The 23,174-nt window shown below is 37.5% G+C and overlaps 1 protein-coding gene across 1 annotated transcript in view; it reads left to right on the forward strand.

Annotated features, from left to right (window-relative positions):
- Window positions 1–23,174, forward strand: part of CPNE8 (copine 8) — a 336,603-nt gene that overhangs the window by 129,746 nt on the left and 183,683 nt on the right. The window contains exon 7 of the mRNA XM_055396464.2: window positions 21,489–21,552. Coding sequence (XP_055252439.1) covers window positions 21,489–21,552 — 64 coding nt within the window. The remainder of the gene's footprint in view (window positions 1–21,488; window positions 21,553–23,174) is intronic.

Raw genomic sequence — 23,174 nt, forward strand, 5'->3', positions numbered from 1 at the left:
ACAAGTAGATTCTCATGGCTTCCCTGATGGCTCAGATGGTAAAGAATCTACCTGCAATGTGGGAGATCTGGGTTTGATCACTGGGTTGGGAAGATCCCCTGGAGAAGGAAAAGGCTACCCCCTCCAATATTCTTGCCAGAATTTATGGACAGAGGAGCCTGGTAGGCTTAAGTCTATGGTGTTGAGTAGACACAACTGAGCGACTTTGAGAGAGAAATTCTCATGGTTGCTTTGAGAATAAGTTCTTTGGTTGACTCTGATGAGAGACTAAACACAGAAGATGATTTAGTAAACTGACATTTCTAATAGATCTAGATTCCAACATATATTAGCAGTCACTTGTATGCATTTATTGTTTTTTTAAAAAATATAAATATACCAATTCTAGCTAACTAAATAGTTAACTTCTCCCTTAACATGTCGTTATGTCCCTCTTCCTTTCACACTATTTTTGTTTGTTTGTTTTAAATTCTTTATCATCCTTTCTTATTCAAGTCCATTGGAAAACAAACAAACAAAAAACAAAGGAATACACATTAGATGTTCCTGATCTATTCTTATTAATTCTTCTGCGAACCATGACACATGTGGGTTCCTCAGCATGCTGGCGCAAAACACCTGGACAACCTTCTACAATTCAATCAAGAGGCTGACTACTCCCCTATCCCATCCCTTTCTTCATGTAACACTTGTGAAAAGACTTAAAAATAAGCCATTGTATCCGCTGTGTGGTAGAGATCTGTTGTACCTTGTAAATAGCAGAATTCAATAAATGTTGGACTGAATTTTCCAGAAAAATAGTCACATTATTATGCTTCTTTTTTGTTAAGTTCACTAAATGTCTGTTTAGCATATTTACAACTTTGTTTCCTAGGACTTGGAATTTTTAGATTATATTGTTACTACATATGGTGTTTTACTGCATTACAAATGCAAAGTATACTCTTAGCAGTATTAGCAGCCTAATGCTTATGTAGGTAGATGGATCAGTTCAGTTCAGTTCAGTTCAGTCGCTCAGTCGTGTCCGACTCTCTGCGACCCCATGAATCACAGCACGCCAGGCCTCCCTATCCATCACCAACTCCCTGAGTTCACTCAAACTCATGTCCACAGAGTCGGTGATACCATCCAGCCATCTCATTCTCCGTCGTCCCCTTCTCCTCCCGCCCCCAACCTTTCCCAGCATCAGAATCTTTTCCAGTGAGTCAACTCGTCGCATGAGGTGGCCAAAGTATTGCAGTTTCAGCTTTAGCATCAGTCCTTCCAATGAACACCCAGGATTGAGCTCCCTTAGAATGGACTGGTTGGATCTCCTTGCGGTACAAGGGACTCTCAAGAGTCTTCTCCAACACCACAGTTCAAAAGCATCAATTCTTCGGCGATCAGCTTTCTTCACAGTCCAACTCTCATATCCATACATGACCACGGGAAAGACCATAGCCTTGACTAGATGGACCTTTGTTGGCAAAGTAATGTCTCTGCTTTTTAATATATTATCAAGGTTGGTCACAAGGTAGATGGATAGATCTAGTTTATCACAAGCAAATTTTTAAAAAAATTTTTTTGACAAATGTGATTTTTAATTTTTTATTTATTTGAAAGTTTTTTTTTTAATTGGAGTACAGTTGATGGACAGGGAGGCCTGGCGTGCTGTGATTCATGGGGTCGCGGAGAGTCGGACACGACTGAGCGACTGAACTGAACTGAACTGAACTGAACAGTTGATTTATAATGTCCTAATGGAGAAGGCTGGAGAAGGCAATGGCAAGCCACTCCAGTACTATTATTGCCTAGAAAATCCCATGGATGGAGGAGCCTGGTTGGCTGTAGTCTGTGGGGTCGCTAAGGGTCGGACACGACTGAGCGGCTTCACTTTCACTTTTCACTTTCACACATTGGAGAAGGAAATGGCAACCCACTCCAGTGTTCTTGCCTGGAGAATCCCAGGGACGGGGGAACCTGGTGGGCTTCCGTCTATGGGGTCACACAGAGTCGAACACGACTGAAGTGACTTAGCAGCAGCAACGGAGAAGGCAATGGCAAGCCACTCCAGTACTCATGCCTAGAAAATCCCATGGATGGAGGAGCCTGGTAGGCTGCAGTCTGTGGGGTCGCTATGGGTCAGACACGACTGAGCGACTTCACTTTCACTTTTCACTTTCACACATTGGAGAAGGAAATGGCAACCCACTCCAGTGTTCTTGCCTGGAGAATCCCAGGGACGGGGGAGCCTGGTGGGCTTCTGTCTATGGGATCACACAGAGTCAGACATGACTGAAGTGACTTAGCAGCAGCAGCAGAGGTTTCAGGTACTCATCTCTCAGGTGTATAGCAAAGTGAATCAGTTATACACATACATATATCCATGCTTTTTAGATTCTTTTCCTGTGTTTGATATTAAGAGTTAGGATTGCACCATTTCTTTCAATAATTAACTACTTCTGAAGAAAATCTCAATCTCCTGAGATTTTAAGCAGTTCAGTTCAGTTGCTCAATTGTGTCCGATTGAACTGTGAACTGCAGCACGCCAGGCCTCCTTGTCGATCACCAACTCCTGGAGTCCACCCAAATCCACGTCCATCAAGTGGATGATGCCATCCAACCATCTCATCCTCTGTCATCCCCTTCTCCTCCTGCCCTCAATCTTTCCAAGCATCAGGGTCTTTTCCAATGAGTTAGCTCTTCGCATCAGGTGGCCAAAGTATTGTAGTTTCAGCTTCAACATCAGTCCTTAAAAATGAACACCCAGGACTGATCTCCTTTAGGATGGACTGGTTGGATCTCCTTGCAGTCCAAGGGACTCTCAAGAGTCTTCTCCAACACCACAGTTCAAAAGCATCAGTTCTTTGGCGATCAGCTTTCTTTATAGTCCAACTCTCACATCCGTACATGACCACTGGAAAAACCATAGCCGTTACTAGATGGACCTTGGATGGTAAAGAAATATCTCTGCTTTTTAATATACTATCTCGGTTGGTCATAACTTTCCTTCCAAGGAGTAAGCGTCTTTTAATTTCATTGCTGCAATCACAGTTTACTTTGTTTCTAGTACTAGAAAATGTGTATTAAATTATTGATTGTACTGTAATAATAACCATCTTGATTTTCTTTTAATGTCAGTGTTTACTGTCTCAATGGACATAAGTTTGAGCAAGCTCAGGGAGATAGTGAAGGGCAGGGAAGCCTGGCCTGCTGCAGTTTATGGGGTCACAAAGAGCTGGACATGACCTAGCAACTGACAACAACAATTTACATTTTAACTACAAAACAAGATCAGATTTAAGTAAATATTATTAAAAATTACAGGATAACAGATGAGTTTCTTCAACACAGTGTTTCAAATTATAAACAAAATTTGTGGTTGCATTTTTTTGGCATATGACATATTTTAACAGTGAGCACAATGATTTTCCTTTTCTGATAACTGATTTAATAAAAATCTTAGAAATGACATTTTACCAATACTTAAAGATAAAACATATTTTTGTCAACATTTTAGAGAAAAAACAGGAAGATATATGCATCAAATTTAAAATAAGTGAATCATTAGATATGTAAAATACTTGCATGAGTCTTTGTTTTTTATTTGGAAGTGACATGATTTCCTCATTCAGAATTAGTAATCAGATCTCAAAAGAAAACTAACATAGTAAAAGTAACATTCTTTCTACTTGAACGTTTGTGTTAGAGTTTTCAATTATTGAAAACTTTATGTAGCTTTGATTTTTCTTTGTTTAACAAGAAATAGTTAATATCTATGTCATCAGCCCCAGCTATTTACCTTCTCTGCATCTACAGTCATGTGGTCCGAGAATCACAAGGTCATAGTACAGAACCAAATCATCTGCTGACACCACTGACTCCTGGTCTCCAGCACCAGTTCCATCTTTGATGTTTTGTGACCCTCATGGGCACATTTTTCATTTCTCTTCAGCAGCTTTTCAAAATATTTTAAGTAACCTTCTTCAAGCAACCTTTAAGTAACTCTTTTCTCTCTTCTCTCCCAATCTTTTACAACTTTACCATTTATTCTCATAGAATACCATAAACATCAGTTACTATATTTGTTATGTGACACTCTACAAGACTGCAACAGAGCTTTACACATTGCATTTAATCTTTCCTCAGCCAATCAAAATAGAAATTATTGGTTATATTTTGTAGATGAGAAAAGTTACATTGCCCAAATTCAAGGAAGGATGGAAGCAAGAGCAGAACTGTGCTTTATTTAATAATTTAGTTGCATATTTAAAAATTTGTTTTCATTGGTGGATAATTACTTTATAATATTGTGATGGTTTTTGCCATCACATATCGACATTAATTGGCTATAGGCATACATGTGTCACGTCCCTCCCGAACCGTCTTTGTCAGAGATAAGTTGTCCATAGGTGTGTAGGTTTGTCTCTGGGCTTTCAATCTTGGTCTATTGATCTATATATCTATTTCTGTCCCAGTACCATACTCTCTTGATTATGTTTAGCTTTTTAGTATAATCCTATGTCAAGAAATGGTATGGACCTAACAGAAGCAGAAGATAATAAGAAGAGGTGGCAAGAATACACAGAAGAACCGTACAAAAAAGATCTTCATGATCAAGATAATCATGATGGCATGATCAGTCACCTGGAGCCAGACATCTTGGAATGTGAAGTCAAGTGGGCCTTAGAGAGCATCACTATGAACAAAGCTAGTGGAAGTGATGGAATTCCAGTTGAGCTATTTCAAATCCTGAAAGATGATGCTGTTAAAGTGCTGCACTCAATATGCCAGCAAATTTGGAAAACTCAGCATTGGCCACAGGACTGGAAAAGGTCAGTCTTCATTCCAATCCCAAAGAAAGGCAATGCCAAAGAATGCTCAAACTACTGCACAACTGCACTCATCTCACACGCTAATAAAGTCATGCTCAAAATTCTCCAAGCCAGGCTTCAGCAATATGTGAACCATGAACTTCCAGATGTTCAAGCAGGTTTTAGAAAAGGCAGAGGCTGCTGCTGCTGCTGCTGCTAAGTCGCTTCAGTCGTGTCCGACTCTGTGAGACCCCATAGAAGGAAGCCCACCAGGCTCCCCCATCCCTGGGATTCTCCAGGCAAGAACACTGGAGTAGGTTGCCATTTCCTTCTCCAAAGGCAAAGGCACCAGAGATCAAATTGCCAACATCTGCTGGATCATGGAGAAAGCAAGAGAGTTCCAGAAAAACATCTATTACTGCTTCATTGACTATGCCAAAGCCTTTGTGTGGATCACAAGAAACTGTGGAAAATTCTGAAAGAGATGGGAATCCCAGACCACCCGACCTGCCTCTTGAGAAACCTGTATGCAGGTCAGGAAGCAACGGTCAGAACTGGACATGGAACAACAGACTGGTTCCAAATAGGAAAAGGAGTACGTCAAGTTTGTATATTATCACCCTGCTTATTTAACTTATATGCAGAGTACATCATGAGGAACGCTGGGCTGGAACAAGCATAAGCTGGAATCAAGATTGCCAGGAGATATATCAATAACCTCAGATATGCAGATGACACCACCCTTATGGCAGAAAGTGAAGAGGAACTCAAAAGCCTCTTGATGAAAGTGAAAGAGGAGAGTGAAAAGGTTGGCTTGAAGCTCAACATTCAGAAAACTAAGATCATGGCATCTGGTCCCATCACTTCATGGGAAATAGATGGGGAAACAGTGGAAACAGTGTCAGACTTTAATTTTTTGGGCTCCAAAATCACTGCGGATGCTGACTACAGCCATGAAATTAAAAGACACTTGGTCCTTGGAAGGAAAGTTATGACCAACCTAGATAGCATATTAAAAAGCAGAGACATTTCTTTGCCAACAAAGGTCCGTCTAGAAACTCCAATACTTTGGCCACCTCATGCGATGGGTTGACTCACTGGAAAAGATTCTGATGCTGGGAGGGATTGAGGGCAGGAGGAGACGGGGACGACAGAGAATGATATGGCTGGATGGCATCACCGACTCGACAGACATGAGTTTGAGTGAACTCCGGGAGTTGGTGATGGACAGGGAGGCCTGGCATGCTGTGTGTGATTCATGGGGTCGCAAAGAGTCGGACATGACTGAGCCACTGACCTGAATTGAACTGTACTACGTCAAGAAGGTTGATTCCTCCAGCTCCATTTTTTTTCCTCAGGGGATTGCATTGTCTATTCAGGATCATTTGTATTTCCATACAAATTGTGAAAATTTTTGTTCTATCTGTGAAAAACACCATAGGTAGTTTGATATGGATTGTACTGAATCTGTAGGTTGCTTTTGGTAGTATAGTCATTTTCAAAATATTGATTCTTCCAATCCAAGGACATGGTATATTTATCCATCTGTTTGTGTCATCTTTCATTTCTTTCATCAGTGTCTTATAGTTTTTTGCATGCAGGTCTTTGGTCTCTTTGTTGTTGTTTGTTACTCAGTTGCTAAGTTGTGTACATGTCTGAGACCCTATGAACTGAAGCACGCCAGGCTTCCCTGTCCTTCACTATTTCCCTGAGTTTGCTCAAACTCATGTCCATTGAGTCAGTGATGCCATCCAATCATCTCATCTTCTGTCGTCCCCGTCTTCTCTTGCCCTTAATCTTTGCCAGCATCAGGGTCCTCTCCAACGAGTTGGCTCTTTGCATCACGTGGCCAGTGGTTTGGAGCTTCATATTCATCATCAGTCCTTCCAACAAATATTCAAGGTTGATTTCCTTTAGGATTGGTTTCTTTAGGTAGGTTTATTGCTAGGTATTTTATTATTTTAGTTGCATTGGTGAATGGGATTGTTCCCTTAATTACTGTTTCTGATTTGTCTTTGTTAGTGTATAGGAATGCTAGGGATTTCTGTATATTAATTTTATATCATTCAGCTCTACTATACTGTTTGATTAGCTTTAGTATTTTTCTTGTGACATCATTAAGCTTTTCTATGTATAGTATCATGTCATCTGCAAATAGTAAGAGTTTTACTTCTTTTCTAATCTGGATTCCTTTTCTTTCTTTTTCTTCTTTTATTGCTGTGACTAGAACTTCCAAAAGTGTGTTGAATAGTAGTGGTAAGACTGGGTATCCTTGTCTTGCTCCCAATCTTAGAGGAAATGATTTCAGTTTTTCACCATTTTTAGAGTAATGTTTCCAGAGGGTTGTTGTGTATGACCTTTACTATTTTGAGGTATGCTTCTTCTATGCCTACTTTCTAAAGAGTTTCTATAATAAGTGGGTGTTGGACTTTGTTGAATGCTTTCTCTGCATCTATTGGGATGGGATCTATGTTTTTTATCCTTCAGTTTGTTAATATGGGGTATCATATTGATTTGCATATATTGAAGAATCTTTGCATCCCTGAGATAAAGCCCCACTTGATCATGATGTAGGGTACCTTTAATGTGTTTTTGGATTCTGTTTGCTAGAATTTTGTTCAGAATTTTCACATCTATGTTCATCATTTAATTGGCTTTTTTTTTCTGTGTTTGGCATCCATGTCTAGTTTTGTATCAGGGTGATGGTGACCTCGTGGAATGGGTTTGGGAGTTTTCTTTCATCTTCAGTTTTCTGGAAGACTTTGAGAAAGATAGGTGTTGCCTCTTCTCTAAAATTTGGTAGAATTTGCCTGTGAGACTGTCTGGCCCTGGGTTTTTGTTTGTTGGAAAATTTTGATTACATTTCCATTTTCCATGCTCATGATTGGTCTGATTGTATTTTCTATTCCTGATTCCGTTTTGGAAGGTTATACATTTCTAAGAATTCTATCAGTTCTACCAGGTTGTCCATTTTGTTGGCATATATTTGCTCATAGTAGTCTCTCATGATTGTTTGCATTTCTGTGCTGTCAGTTGTAACTTCTCCTTTTTCATTTCTAAATTTATTGATTTGTGTCTTCTCCCTTTTTTTCTTGTTGAGTCTGTCAATTTTGTTTATCTTCTCAGAGTGTCAGGTTTTAATTCATTTTTGCTATTGTCTCCTTCATTTATTTTTTCACATTTTATTAATTCTCTCTGATCATTGCAATTTCTTCCCTCCTACTAACTTTGAGGTTTTATTTTGTTCTTTTTCTGGTTTTCTTTTTTTTTCAACTTTTTTTTTTAGTTGCTTTAGGGTGTTTATTTGATTTTTCTCTCATTTCTTGAGGTAAGCTTGTATTGCAGTAAACTTCTCTCTTAGCTCTACTTTTACTGCATCCCTTTGGTTTTGATTTGTCTTGTTCTCCTTCTCATTGTTTCTAGGTATCTTCTGATTTCCTATTTAATTTCTTCAGTGACCTCTTGATTATTCAGAAACATAGTGTTTAGCCTTCATGTGTTTGTGTTTTTCTTAGTTTTAGTTTTTCCTGGTAGTTAATGTCCAACCTTGTAGCGTTGTGGTCAGAAAAGATACTTGAAATTATTTAATTTTTAAAAATTTGCCAAGGCTTGATTTGTGACCCAAGATGTCATATGTCCTGGAGAATGTTCCATGTTCACTTGAGAAAAAAGTGAATTGGATGAAATCCCTTGTAGGTATCAGTTAGTTTCAAATGGTCCAATAATAATTTAATGTTTGTGTTTCCTTATTAATTTTGTCTTGATGATATGTCCATTGGTGTGAGTGGTGTATTGAAGTCCTCTAGTATTATTGTATTAATGTTGATTTCCCCTCTAATAGTTATTAGCATTTGCCTTATGTATTGAGGTGCTCCTATGTTGGGTGCATATATATTTATAATTGTTATATCATCTTCTTAAGTTGCTCCCTTGACCATTATGTGGTATCCTTCCTTGTATCTTATATTAGTCTTTATTTTAAAGTCTATGTTATCTTATGAGTATTGCTACTCTTGCTTTCCTTTGATTCACCGTTGCATATAATGTCTTTTTCCAGACTCTTGCTTTCAGTTTTTATGTGTCCCTACATGTGATGTGGGTCTCTTGTAGACAGCATATATAGTGATCTTGTGTTTTTTATCCATTCAGCCAATCTGTGTCTTTTGCTTGGAGCATTTAGTCCATTTTCATTTAAGGTAATTATTGATATGTATAATCCAATAACCATTTACTTTATTGTTTTGGGTTTCATTTTGCAGGACTTTCTCTCATTTTTTCTATCTAGAGAAATTCCTTTTGCGTTTGTTGTAAAGTGGTTGGTGGTGCTGAATTGTCTTAAGCTTTGCTTGTCTGTAAAATTTTTTATTTCTCCTTCGAATCTTAATGATATCCTTGCTGGATAGAGTATTCTTGATTGTAAATTTTTTCCTTTCACTTTAAGTATGTCCTGACACTCCCTTCTGGCCTGCAGTTTCTGTTGAAAGATCAGCTATTAGTCTTATGAGGGTCCCCTGTATGTTATTTGTTGCTTTTCCGTTGCTGTTTTTAATACTTGTTGTTTGTGTTTAATTTTCATTAATTTGATAAATATGTGTGTTGGCATGTTTCCTCTTGTGTTTATCCTTATGGGACTCTGGGCTTTTCTGATTTGAGTGGTTATTTTCCTTTTTCATGCTAGGGAAGTTTTCTACTATAATCTCCTCAAGTATTTTCTCATACCTTACTATTTTTCTTCTTCTTCTAGGACCACTTTAATTGTAATGTTGCTGTGCTTAATATTGTCAGAGATGTCTCTGAAAGTGTCATCATTTCTTTTCATTCTATTTTCTTTATTCTGCACTGCTTCAGTTATTTCCACCATTCTGTCTTCCACCTCATTTACTTGTTCTATTTATCTGTCTCTCCACTTATTTCTGAGATTGTGGATGATCTTTACTATCATTACTCTGAATTATTTTTAAGGTCGGTTGCTTATTTCCTCTTCATTTATTTAGGTTTATGCATTTTTACCATGTTCCTTCATCTGCTGCAAGTTTCTCTGTCTTTTCATTTTGTTTAATTTACTGTGTTTGAGGTCTTCTTTTCCAGGCTGGAAGGTCATAGTTCCTCTTATTTGTGGAATCTGCTCCCTATGTGTCGGGTTGGACCAGTGCCTTGTGAAGGTTTCCTGGTTGCGGGAACTTATGCCTGTGTTCTGGTGGATGGATCTGGATCTTGTCTCTCTGAAGGTCATTGTGTTGTACAGTAATGTGTTTCTGGGGTCTATAGGACTGGCATGGCTTTGTGCAGACTTTCTGCTCATTGGTAACATTGTGTTCCTCTTTGGCTAAAGGTTTGGTATAAGGCATCTGGTATTGGAGCTTTCTGGCCTTTTGGTGAGGCTTGCTGTTAGTTTTTATATCAAGGACTTTGGAAAAACTCTCACCAATTAATGTTCCATGTTGTTGTTCTTGTTGTTCAGTCACTAAGTCACATGAATTCTTTGCTGCCTCATGAACTGCAACATGCCAGGCTTCCCTGCCATTCACTATATCCTGGAGTTTGCTCAAACACACGTCTTGTGTGTTTGAGTCAGTGATACCATCCAACCGTCTCATCCTCTGTTGCTCTTTTCTCCTTTTGCATTCAGTCTTTCCCAGCATCAGGGTTTTTTCCAATGAGTCGGCTCTATGTATCAGGTGGCCAAAATATTGGACCTTCAGCATCAGCATGTTCCATGGAGTCAAGAGTTCTCTGGTGGTCTGAAGTCCTGGGCCAGGCCCACCTCAGAAGTTCCAGCTTGATCCCTTATAATATTACCAAGACTTCACGGGCCACACAGCACAGTAGACAAATCCCCAAGATTATGGTGAGAGCAACACTCAACAGCCAAGAATGCCCAAAGAAACTCACACACAAAGAGAAAAGAAGAGAAAAATAAATAAATAAATAAAGAACAACATGAGAACAATATTAAAAAGAAATAAATAGAAAGTCTTTCCTAGGATTTTTTATACACAGTATTATGTCATCTACAAAGAGGAACAGTTTTAATTGTTCCAGTCCAATTTGAATTCCTTTATTTGTTTTCTTATCTGATTATTTTTTTCCCTTCTATTATCTCTTGGTTTTGTTTGTTCTTTATTTTATAGTTGCTTTACATGTGAAGTTTGATTCTTTACTTAAGGTTTTTTTCTTGTTTTACAAGATAGACTTGTATTAATATAAACTTCCTTCTTACAACTGCTTTTATTGTGTCAATAGATTTTGGAATATTGTGTTTCCATTTATATTCATCTCCAGCTATTTTTTGATGAACTTTTTATTTCTTCAGTCAACCATTGGTTTTTTAGTAATATGTTAGACTCCATATGTTTGTGTTTCTTTCTTTCTTTCTTTTTGTAGTTGATTAAAGTCTTAGAAATCAGTGAACTAAAATGGACAGGAATTGGTGAATTTAATTCAGATAACCATTATATCTACCACTGTGGGCAAGAATCCCTTAGTAGAAATGGAGTAGCCCTCATAGTGAACAGACGAGTCCAAAATGCAGCACTTCAGTGCAGTCTCAATAATGATATAATGATCTTGGTTTGTATCCAAGGCAATCCATTCAGCATCACAGTACTCTGAGTCTATGCCCCAACCACTAATGCTGGACAAGCTGAGATTGACCAGTTATAGGAAGACCTACAAGACCTTCTAAAACTATCATCAAAAAAAAAAAAGAGAAAAACATGTGTTTTTCATTATAGGGAATTGGAATGCAAAAGTAGGTAGTCAGGTGATACCTGAAGTAACAGGGAAGTTTGACCTTGGAGTACAAAGTGATTTGTACTTGGATTTGCCATTGGAGTACAAAATAAATTTCTAGATTTAGTGAATAAACTATGTTCAACTTATCAGTAGCATTGATATTTTCAAAAATATCAATCAAAGCTCTCTATTAACAATTCATATTTAAATAGGATAACTAAAAACCTGACTGACCTGAAACTGGCTTGTAATAAGAAAAACTTACAAGTAATTTTTCTCAGACTATAGGTGATCACATTAAATGGTACAAAGTCCATTTACTAAAACATGTATAATTAAAGGACAAGTTTTCATCTTTCACTTAGAACTCAAGATTTAACAGAAGCAGAAGAGATTAAGAAAAGGTGAAAAGAATACACAGAAGAACTATAAAGAAAAGATCTTAATGACCCGGATAACCAGGCATCCTGAAGTGTGAAGTCAACTGACACCTTAGGAAGATTACTTTAAACAAAACTAATTGAGGTGATGGAATTCCAGCTGAGCTATTTAAAGTCCTAAGAGATGATGCTGCTAAAGTGCTCCCCTCAGTATGTCAGTATGTCCCCTCAGCCAATTTGGAAAACTCATCAGTGGCCACAGGACTGGAAAAGCTCAGTATTGATTCTAGTCCCAAAGAAGGGCAATGCCAAAGATGTTCAAAGTATCATTCAATTACACTCATTTCATATGCTAGTAAGGTCATGCTCAAAGTTTTCCAAGCAAGGCTTTAGCAATACATGAACTGAGAACTTTGAGATATACAAGCTGGCTTTAGAAGAGGTAGAGGAACTGGAGATCAAATTGCCAACATTCGTTGTATCATAGAGAAACAAGGGAGTTCTGGAAAATCATCTACTTCTGCTTCATTGACTATGTTAAAGACTTTGACTGTGTGGATCACAAAAAACTGTGAAAAGTCTTAAAGAAATGGGACTACCAGACCACCATACCTGTCTCCTGAGAAACCTGTATGAGTCAGTTAGATCCAGACATGGAACAACTGACTAGTTTAAAATTGGGAAAGGAGAATGTCAAGGCTAATACATTGTCATCCTGGTTATTTAACTTCTATGCAGAGTACATCATGTGAAATGCTGAGTTGGATACATCACATGCTGAAATCAAGATTTCTGGGAGAAATATCAACAACCTCAGATATGCAGATGAGGTTGCATCATAGTGGTATATGGCACTATAATGGCAGAAAGTAAAGAGGAACTAAAGAGTCTTTTGATCAGGGTGAAAGAGGAGAGTGAAAAAGCGGGCTTAAAATGCAACATTAAGGAAACTAAGATCATGGTATCTGGTCCCATCACTTCATGACAAATAGAAGGGGGGAAAGCGGAGACAGTGACCGATTTCATTTTCTTGGGCTCCAAAATCACTGCAGTTAGTGTCTGTAGTCATGAAGTTAAAAGTCACTTTCTCATTGGAAAGAAGCTATGACAAACCTAGACAGCATATTAAAAACCAGAGACATTTTTTGCTGACAAAGTTCTGTATAGAAGAGCTATGGTTCAGTAGTCATGTACAAATTTGAGAGTGGACCATAAAGAAGGCTAAGCATTGAAGTGTTGATGCTTTCAAATTTTTGTGCTAGAGAAGACTCTTGAGATTCCCTTGCACTATGAGGAGATCACAGCAGTCAATCCTAAAGGAAATATACCCTGAATATTTGTTGGAGTGACTGATACTGAAGCTGAATTTCCAATTCTTTGGCCCCCGGATATCAAGAGCCAACTCACTGGAAAAGACTGATGCTGGGAAAGATTGAAGGCAAAAGGAGAAGGGACCAGGAGAGGTTGAGATGTTTAGATCGCATCATAAACTCAATGGGCATGAATCTGAGGAAATTCTTGGAGATAGTGAAAGATAGGGAAGCCTGGTGGCTGCAGTCCATGGGGTCACAAAGAGTCAGACATGACTTAGTGACAGAACAGCGTTCTGATTGATGTGGGATAATACTTTATTGTAATTTTGATTTGTGTTTGTGTTTATCTAATAATTAGTGGATAAGGAAATGGATCTTATAATTAGTGGATAAAGAAATAGAGAAGGAAATGGCAACCACCTCCAGTGCTCTTACCTGGAAAATCTTATGGACGGAGGGAGGAGGCTGGTGGGCTACAGTCCATGGGGTTGCAAAGAGTCAGACACGACTGAGCGACTTCACTTTCATTTTGAATAATTAGTGATGTTGAGCATCTTTTCATGTTATTTTTGACTGTCTCTATGTGTTGGAGAAATATCTATTTAGATCCTTTGCCCTATTTTGTTTAGGTTGTTTACTTATTTAATATTGAGTTGTTTGAGCTATTTGTGTATTTTGGAGATTAATGCCTTGTCAGTTACTTTGTTTGCTATATTTTATTTTATTTTTTGATCCACCTCCAAGAATAATGATAATAAAAATAAACAAATGGGACCTAATTAAATTTAAAAGCTTTTGAACCTCAAAGGAAACAGCAAACAAAATGAATATGTCTTTCTTATAAGCATATTCTGTTATAGAATCACAGTTCAATAATCAAAATCAGGAAACTTTGCAAGAAAATAATGAAGTTATATACTCCACATTCTATATTCAAATTACACCAGTTGTCCCAATTTTTATAGCTATCATTCTCTAGTCTAGAATTTTAGTCAAAAATTGTACTTTGAGTTTAGTTGTTCTAATTTTTGTCACTTTTAACCTAGAATACTCAGCCTGATTTTTTTTTTTTTTACCTTGCCTTGTTTTGAATAAGAACTTTAGCTTTACAAAAACATTGAGAAAATACGGCAGAGAATTTTGCATATTCCTCACCCACTTTCATTTAATATTCATATTTTGCATTGTATGTGTGTGTGTTCCTCGCTTAGTCATGTCCGATTCTTTGCAACCCCATAGACTTATTACAAACCAGGCTCCTGTGTCCATGGTATTCTCCATGTGAGAATACTGGAGTGTGTAACCATTACCACCTCTAGGGGAATCTTCCCAACCTAGGAATCAAACCCAGGTCTCCTGCATTGCAGGCAACTTCTTTACCGTCTGAATCACCAGGGAACCCCATGTTTTATATTACTGTGGTATGTTTGTCAAAATATACCAATGTTGCTACACTTCCCTCGTAGCTCAGTTGGTAAAGAATCTGCCTGCAATGTAGGAGACTGGGGTTCAATTCCTGGGTCAAGAACATCCTCTGGAGAAGGAAATGGCAACCCACTCCAGTATTTTTGCCTGGAGAGTTCCATGGACAGAGGAGCCTGGCAGTCTACAGTCAATGGGGTTGCAAGAGGCGGACGTGACTTAGCAACTAAACCAAGCTACAGACTATTAGAGTTTCACATGTTTTTCCATGAATGTCATTTTTCCATGAATGTCATTTTCCATGAATGTCATCAGAATTCACTTCAGGATTCCTTTTTCCATGTAGTCATCCTCTCTCCTACTGTTCTCTGTTATGTGACAATTTCTTAGTCTTTCCATGATTTGGATATCTTTGGCAGTTTGAGGAGTACTAGTCAGATATTTTGTAGAATGTTTTTCAAATTGGGATTGTCTCATATTTTCAATATGTCTAGATTGTGGTTATAAACTTGAAGGGCAAGATTACAGTGGTGTAATGCCCTTCTTATTACATCATATCAGTGTTACATGATATCAATGTGGCTTATCACTGGTGATTATTAGCACTGATCACTGACCAATGTGCGCATACCAGGGTAGAATTTCTCAACATAATGGTATATCTTTTCTTTTGTTTGTATGGTCAGTTCTTAATGTATTTTGCATAGATGCATGTAATACTGAGATTATTGTATCTTACTAATCAATTGAACCTTTTATTATTGTACAGTGATGATTTTCAGATATGTTTACCATTAATGTAGATACACTGATTTGCATTAGTTATTTTTATTTCCTTTAGTGTAACTTTCCATTTTTTTGAATTTTCTAAATTTTAAAATTTTAATGTCTGTTTTAAATAGCTATGTATGAATTTTATTCTTTATATACTGCTAAGTCACTTCAGTCGTGTCCGACTCTGTGTGACCCCTGGGGTATAGACGGAAGCCCACCAGGCTCCCCCGTCCCTGGGATTCTCCAGGCAAGAACACTGGAGTGGGTTGCCGTTTCCTTCTCCAGTGTGTGAAAGTGAAAAGTGAAAGTGAAGTTGCTCACTCGTGTCTGACCCTTAGTGACCCCATGGACTGCAGCCTACCAGGCTCCTCCATCCATGGGATTCTCCAGGCAATAGTACTGGAGTGGCTTGCCATTGCCTTCTCCTTCTTCTTCTTTATATAGAATGACAATTTTTGTTTTTAATCTGTAGCATTTAGTTCACCAGCTTCCCTGGTGGCTCAGTGGTAAAGAATCCACCTGCAATGCAGGAGTTGTGAGTTTGACACCTGTCGGGATCATCTTGTCAGGAAGATCCCGTGAAGAAGGAAATGGCAACTCACTCAAGTATTCCTTCCTGGGAAGTCCCATCAACAGAGGAGGCTGGCGGGCTACAGTCCTATGAACAGAGGAGCCTAACAGTCACAAAAGAGTCAGACCTGACTTAGCAGCTAAACAATAGCAACAGCAGCAACATTTAGTTTATTAATGTGTATTTTCGTAACTGTTTCTCTGGATTTAATTTGATCACTTATTTAATGCTTCTCATGTGCTCCACTGTTTTTTCTTAGTGTCTTTGGAATTGCTTATATTTTTAAAACATCATTCCACAATCTTCCTTATCTTTTAGATATAAAGTCCTTAAGAATGGCATTTTCCTAGGAATTTGTAAATATTTTTATGTAACATCAAATTCTATTTACTTTAAAGCATCTTGTACTTTCTTCCTGAATAATAAAAGTACATCAGGGGACTTTAACCTAAATTCTCAGTTTCCTGATCAATGCTATCATCATTTGCATTTGTTGTTTAAGTTTTTTAATATTACTATTATTGATTTATTGTTAATATTAAGATTTTAAGTAAATATTTATTATATTTTTTCATATTTACAACTTCCCTTATTATTTCTTCATTCATCTCATGTTTGGTTATTCTCCTTCATCTTTCAGAAATTCCTAAACAAATGTGCTTGGCTATGTTTTTGCTGGTTTTTAGTTGCTAAGTCGTGTCTGACTCTTTTGTGACCCCATGGACTGTAGCCCCCCAGATTCCTCTGTCCATGGGATATCCTAGGCAAGAGTTCTAGAGTGGGTTGCCATTTCCTTCTCCAAGGGATCTTCCCAACACAGGGACTGAATTTATATCTCCTGCATAGTGAGGCAGATTCTTTACCACTGAGCCACAACAGAAGCCTGTTCTTGGCTATAAATTCACTCAATTCTATTTTGTTTAAAAATATCTGAGGTTCATACATGTTCTTAAAAGAGATATATACAGTCCTAGGGTAACAGTTATTTTCTTTTGAAACCATTCAAGAAATTTTTTCAGTTGTCTTTTATCTTCCAATACTCCTTCTCAGTAGTCAGCTCTAGTAGTCCTATTTTTTCTCCATATAGTCTTGATTATTTTCATAGTTCTTTGCTAGTTCCTCATATTTCCATTCTTCTCTTTACGTTTTAGGTATAGTATACATACTTACAAGCTTCCCAGGTGGTGCTAGTGGTAAAGAACCTGCCTGCCAATGCAGAAGACATAAAAAATCCAGGTTCCGTCCCTGGGTTGGGAAGATCCCCTGGAGGAGGGCATGGCAACCCACTCAAGCATTCTTGCCTAGAGAATCCTGTGGACAGAGGAACCTGGCAGGCTACAGTCCATAGGGTCACAGAGTCTGACAGGACTGAATGTCATGTATATTATGCATAGTATTTTTAGTGTTTAAGTCTGTTTTAGATTTTATAGCCTGCTTTCTCTGGGGGCTCTAAAATATGGTACATTTTTTCTTTAGAGTTTTGAGATATTTTTAAATGAGCTCACATATATTTTTACACTTTAATGTGATAGTATTTTGAGATGTAGTTTGAATATAAACCCTTCCACAGAGATTTTTCATTTATCAAGTAACTGTGATCACTTGAATGAAGCCAAATTCTCAGTTTGAAGTTTGTCACTACTCTAGTAGTGAAGATTAAGATGGCAAGCCTGATTGAGGTCTGAATTATTAGGAGACGTTTTCTGTTTCATTAATCACCACATTTTAAGGCATGGATTTATTTTGTAGATCCTGTCAAAGAGAATGTTTATGTCTAATTCATGCTACAATCAGGCAATACAGTCATTGTGATCCAAGCTTCATGCTGTGAACTTGTTTATTTATTGAATTTCCCACCTTGTGAGTCCTTCCTCACCTTTTGGCAGGGAGGAGGATTCTCATTTTTATGCCCTAAGGAGCCATAAAAAACAAGTTTAAGAGTAAACACTATAAGGTTTACTTCTGTTCATCTTTCTGGCTTTACGTCTTCAGTTTCTGGTTGGTCCTTACTTATTTTGATAGGTTTTCAGAGCATTTATAAATACTATTTGCAAACTTTATTCAGCATATTAAATTATTTTCAGGTAGATGTTCAGTCAAGATGCTTTGCTGCTGCTGCTACTGCTAAGTCGCTTCAGTCGTGTCCGACTCTGTGCGACCCCAAAGACGGCAGCCTACCTGGCTCTCCCGTCCCTGGGATTCTCTAGGCAAGAACACTGGAGTGGGTTGCCGTTTCCTTCTCCAATGTGTGAAAGTGAAAAGTGAAAGTGAAGTCGCTCAGTCGTGTCCGACTCCTAGCAACCCCGTGGACTGCAGCCTACCAGGCTCCTCCGTCCATGGGATTTTCCGAGCAAGAGTACTGGAGTGGGTTGCCATTGCCTTCTCCGATCAAGATGCTTTAGTTTGCCATAATATTGAAGGTATAAATCTTGTGATTCACAAACAGAGAAAGGAATGTTTTTTTTTTAATTCAGCAGTATTACAAAAATTAACTGATTACTGATGATGGAAGGATACTAAAATTGATGCTTTTATTATTCTAAGAAAAAATGTGCAAGGATAAAGTAACTTATCTTTTAGTCATAAAGATCTGGAGAAAATGTCACATACAAACTGGCATAGATTATTGGAGATGAATCATATTTTTGAAGACAAAAACACTCATTTTATTCTAATTCAATAACCTGTAGTTCCCTGGGAAAGCAGAAGAGTCTGGACTATGATTTGTGACAGGATAAAAAGAAGCATGAAGTATGCCTTTAGATCATTAGGATTAGTCTTTGAAACATTCCCTCAGGTAAAGCAGGGAACTATGAACATACCTTGCATTCTCCTAGTGCACTTTGCTTTTGGTGTCAGCAAGTTTTTGAGCATAAATATTATATGCCATAGACATGTAGAAAGAAAACTGGGTGGAACTGTTGCTTTGCATAATTTTGCTTATGTATTTATATATTCTCCTAAAACAATGAGTGCCTGTTATTAACAGATATTTAAATCTGTTGCTTTACAAGGGATTTATCGGATGAATTTTGCTCTTATAGAGTTTGTAATCAACTTGAGGAAAAGGGTTAAAAACATGGGATTGTAATAATTTATGAAAAATTAAATGCTAAACTTATGGAACTGGCTTTAAGTGTGATAGAAATGCAGAGAAGGTCAAGTTTTGTGTGAGGTTGACTTGGATACAGTTTCTTGGAACAAGTAAAACTTCATCTGCGGATGTATGGAGTTTGAGGCAGAATAGGGAAGAGTTTATTCTTACCATCTTCTTTTTTTTTTGTAATTAATTAATTTTTTATTGGAGGCAAATTATTTTACAATATTATATCGGTTGGTTTTGCCATACATTGACATGAATTCGCCCCGGGTTTACATAAGTTCCCCCTCCTGAACCCCCCCTCCCACCTCCCTCCTCCCTTTATCCTCCCTCTGGGTCATCCCTACATGCCAGCCCCGAGCATCCTATAACATGCATTGACCCTGAACTAGTGATTCATTTCACATATGACAACATACGTGTTTCAATGCCATTCTCCCAAATCATCCCACCCTCACCCTCTCCCACAGAGTCCCAAAGACTGATCTATACATCTGTGTCTCTTTTGCTGTCTCGTATACAGGGTTATCATTTGCATCTTTCTAAATTCCATATATATGCGTTAGTATGCTGTATTGGTGTTTTTCTTTCTGGCTTACTTCACTCTGTATAATAGGCTTCAGTTTCATCCACCTCATTAGAACTGATTCAAATGTATTCTTTTTAATGGCTGCATAATACTCCAATGGAGTATTATGCAGCCATTAAAAAGAATACATTTGAATCTTACCATCTTCTGCTTGACCACTTCAATTTACTTTGATTCATGGACCTAACATTCCAGGTTCCTATGCTATACTGTTCTTTGTAGCTTCAGATTTTACTTTCATCTCCAGACATATCCACAACTGGGAGTTTTTCTGCTTTGGCCCAGTCACTTCATTCTTTCTGGGGCTATTTGTAGTTCTCGTCTGCTCTTCTCCAGTAGCATATTAGACATCTTAAGACCTGGGGGACTCATCTTTTGGTGTCATATCTTAGCAACAGTTAGAACCCTGGTAAAGAACAACTGGTTCAAGATTGAGAAAGGAGTATGACAGGGCTGTCTGCTATCACCTTGTTTGCTTAATCTATATGCTGAGCACATCACGAGAAATGCCAGACAGGTTGAGTTACAAGCTGGAATCAAGATAGGCAGGAGAAACATCAACATCCTCAGATATGCAGATGATACCACTCTAATGGCAGAAAGGGAAAAGGAACTAAAAAGTATCTTGATGAGGGTGAAGGAGGAGAGTGAAAGAGTCAGCTTAAAACTGAATATTAAAAAAACGAAGTTCTTGGCATCCAGCCCCATTACTTCATGGCAAATAAAAGGGGAAAATGTGTAAGTAGTGACAGATTTCCTCTTCTTGGGCTCTGAAATCGCTGCAGATGGTGACTGCAGCCATGAAATCAGAAGATATTTGCTTCTTGGCAGGAAAGCAATGACTAACCTAGACAGTGTATTTAAAAGCAGAGGCATTACTCTGCCAACAAAGGTCTGTATAGTCAAGGCTATAATATTCCCTGGGGTCGTGTATGGTTGTGAGAGCTGGACAGTAAAGAAAGTGAAGCACAGAAGAATTAATACCTTCAAACTGTGGTGCTGGAGAAGACACTTCAGAGTCCCTTGAACAGCAAGATCAAACCAGCCAGTCTTAAAGGAAATAAATCCTTAATACTAGTTGGAAGGACTGATGCTGGGGCTGAAGCTCCAGTATTTTGGTCATCTGACTGGAACAGCTGATTCGTGGGAAAAGTCTCTGATGCTGGGAAAGACTGACAGCAGAAGGAGAAGAGGGCGTCAGAGGATGAGATGGCTGGATGGCATCACTGAAGCAATAGACATGAACTTGGGCAAACTTCGGGAGGTTGGGGACAGGGAGGCCTGGCGTGTTGCAGTCCATGGGGTCGCAAAGAGTCAGACATGACTAGACGACTGAACAACAGCAGAAAAGAGTTTTAACACGGTATAGTATGCTAAGGTGTAGGAATTGCACAAAGAAAAAATAAGCCCAAATAATAACCATATTAAAAGAAGAAAGAAATATTGAAAACCAAATTAGGAATATGTTGTAATCACATAATAGATATCTTAGAAGTCATGGGAGAATATTTCTCATATTATAGATATTGCATTGTATTGTATTAATTATCTATTATAAACAGTATGAATCTATTGGAGATTCTTGGGCAAAGTACTGACATGTTGAAAAGATTTATTAGTAAGTGTGAATTTATTAGTAAGTAGGATGAACTCAAGTTTGAAACTGGGGATATATTTTATTAGAGCACAATTATTAGTAGTATGCTTTTTTTGGTTATATAAAAATAGCATATATATTTAAAATTAATTTATTTGTTATATAATGTTAATAGAAATATCATTGTGTTTAAATATGCTTTTTGTTGTTTTAGAGGAATTCCAGGGAAGAAATGTGGTACAATCATACTTACAGCAGAGGAATTAAACTGTTGCAGAGTAAGTAAATATCTCTTTGGATTAGACAGTAGCTCCAAAACTTCTTTGAAATGGTATTTCTCAAACTATATTTAAATGATTTTTCTTGAGTAATTTTAGCAAAAATAATTAAAACTAAATTATATAATTCTGTGATTCATAAAAATATTATTTTATGTAGTACTTTAGCTACAGAGGCTACATTCTATAGTCCAGTTTTAACAGTCTTTTTAATGAATAGAAATTGTTAAAATAAAACCTAATATCATTTTGGGGTGGCATTAATATAAGGAATTGTCAATTGTATTAGTTAAATTTTTGTAAAAATTTGAAGATTTTATATGTGATCCTCAAGAAATATTTCTAGTCACTTGTCTGCAACCATTTTGTGTAACATACTTGTTCTTCTATCTTTCTGACTGAATTAATTCAGTATTTATATATGGTGTCATGTGTTCTTAGCTTGGGAAGCCCACATTTATAGAAATAACCAGCTACCACTCCAATTGAGTGTAATGACATAATGTATATTTATTAATCTTAGAAAATGACTAGCTTTAGTTGTGATTTGTGGACCTAATCAGCTTTCATACTTCTTGTTGGATTTGTATATGTGTATGATAATCTGCAGAGAAGGCAATGACACCCCACTCTAGTACTCTTGCCTGGAGAATCCCATGGACAGAGGAGCCTGGTGGGCTGCAGTCCATGGAGTCGAAAAGAGTAGGACACGATTGAGCGACTTCACTTTCACTTTTCACTTTCATGCATTGGAGAAGGAAATGGCAACCCACTCCAGTGTTCTTGCCTGGAGAATCCCAGGGACGACGGAACCTGGTGGGCTGCCATCTGTGGGGTCGCACAGAGTCAGACACGAATGAAGCGACTTAGCAGCAGCAGCAGCATGATAATCTGTGTTTATATGATGGAGGATATATATTCTTTATTGTGACATTAAAATGCTATTTTGACAAGCTCTTGATATTATTTTGTATAACTGTGCTAATGAACAAACTATTTTAAGTTCTATTTTGAAATAGATGTAACATATCAAGGGCATAGATTGAGTATTGCCAGTCTGCATCTTAAACATATTTTGCTTTCAATTCTGTTGTTTAATTTGGAGGAACAGAAAATTATAAAGCTTCCATGCAAATGAAGTGGAATATGTTATTTAGTGATCTAGAGGCATTTTCACCACTCTTTATAAAAATAAAGCTTTTTAAACATCTGAAATTTCCTTTTAATATATTTATTAATAATGCTAATTTATTTTTTACATATTTCCCATACTTAGAAATTATAGAACTAGAATTTTTAAATTTTTAGGAATCTTGACCTAACTTCACGTATGCATCCTACATTCTGATTCTTAGCTAAAGACATTGATAATCAGCATCATTGAAATAATATGGCTGTGCTAGTATAATAGAAGAAACAAGTGTTCAAAGCAGTGATTATAGTTAACTTCAGAAGTAAGAATGTGTTTTATTTATTTTTTTTAACTTTTTATTATATATTGAAGTATGGCCAATTAGCAATGTTGTTATAGTTTTAGTGGACAGCAAAAGGACTCAGCCACATATATAAATGTCGCCATTCTCCTCCAGGCTTCCCTGCCATTCATGCTGCCACATAACATT

Source organism: Moschus berezovskii, chromosome 6 (assembly GCF_049115385.1).
Source record: "Moschus berezovskii isolate FMDL1 chromosome 6, NW_MosBer_1.0, whole genome shotgun sequence".
Lineage (NCBI taxonomy): Eukaryota > Metazoa > Chordata > Mammalia > Artiodactyla > Moschidae > Moschus > Moschus berezovskii.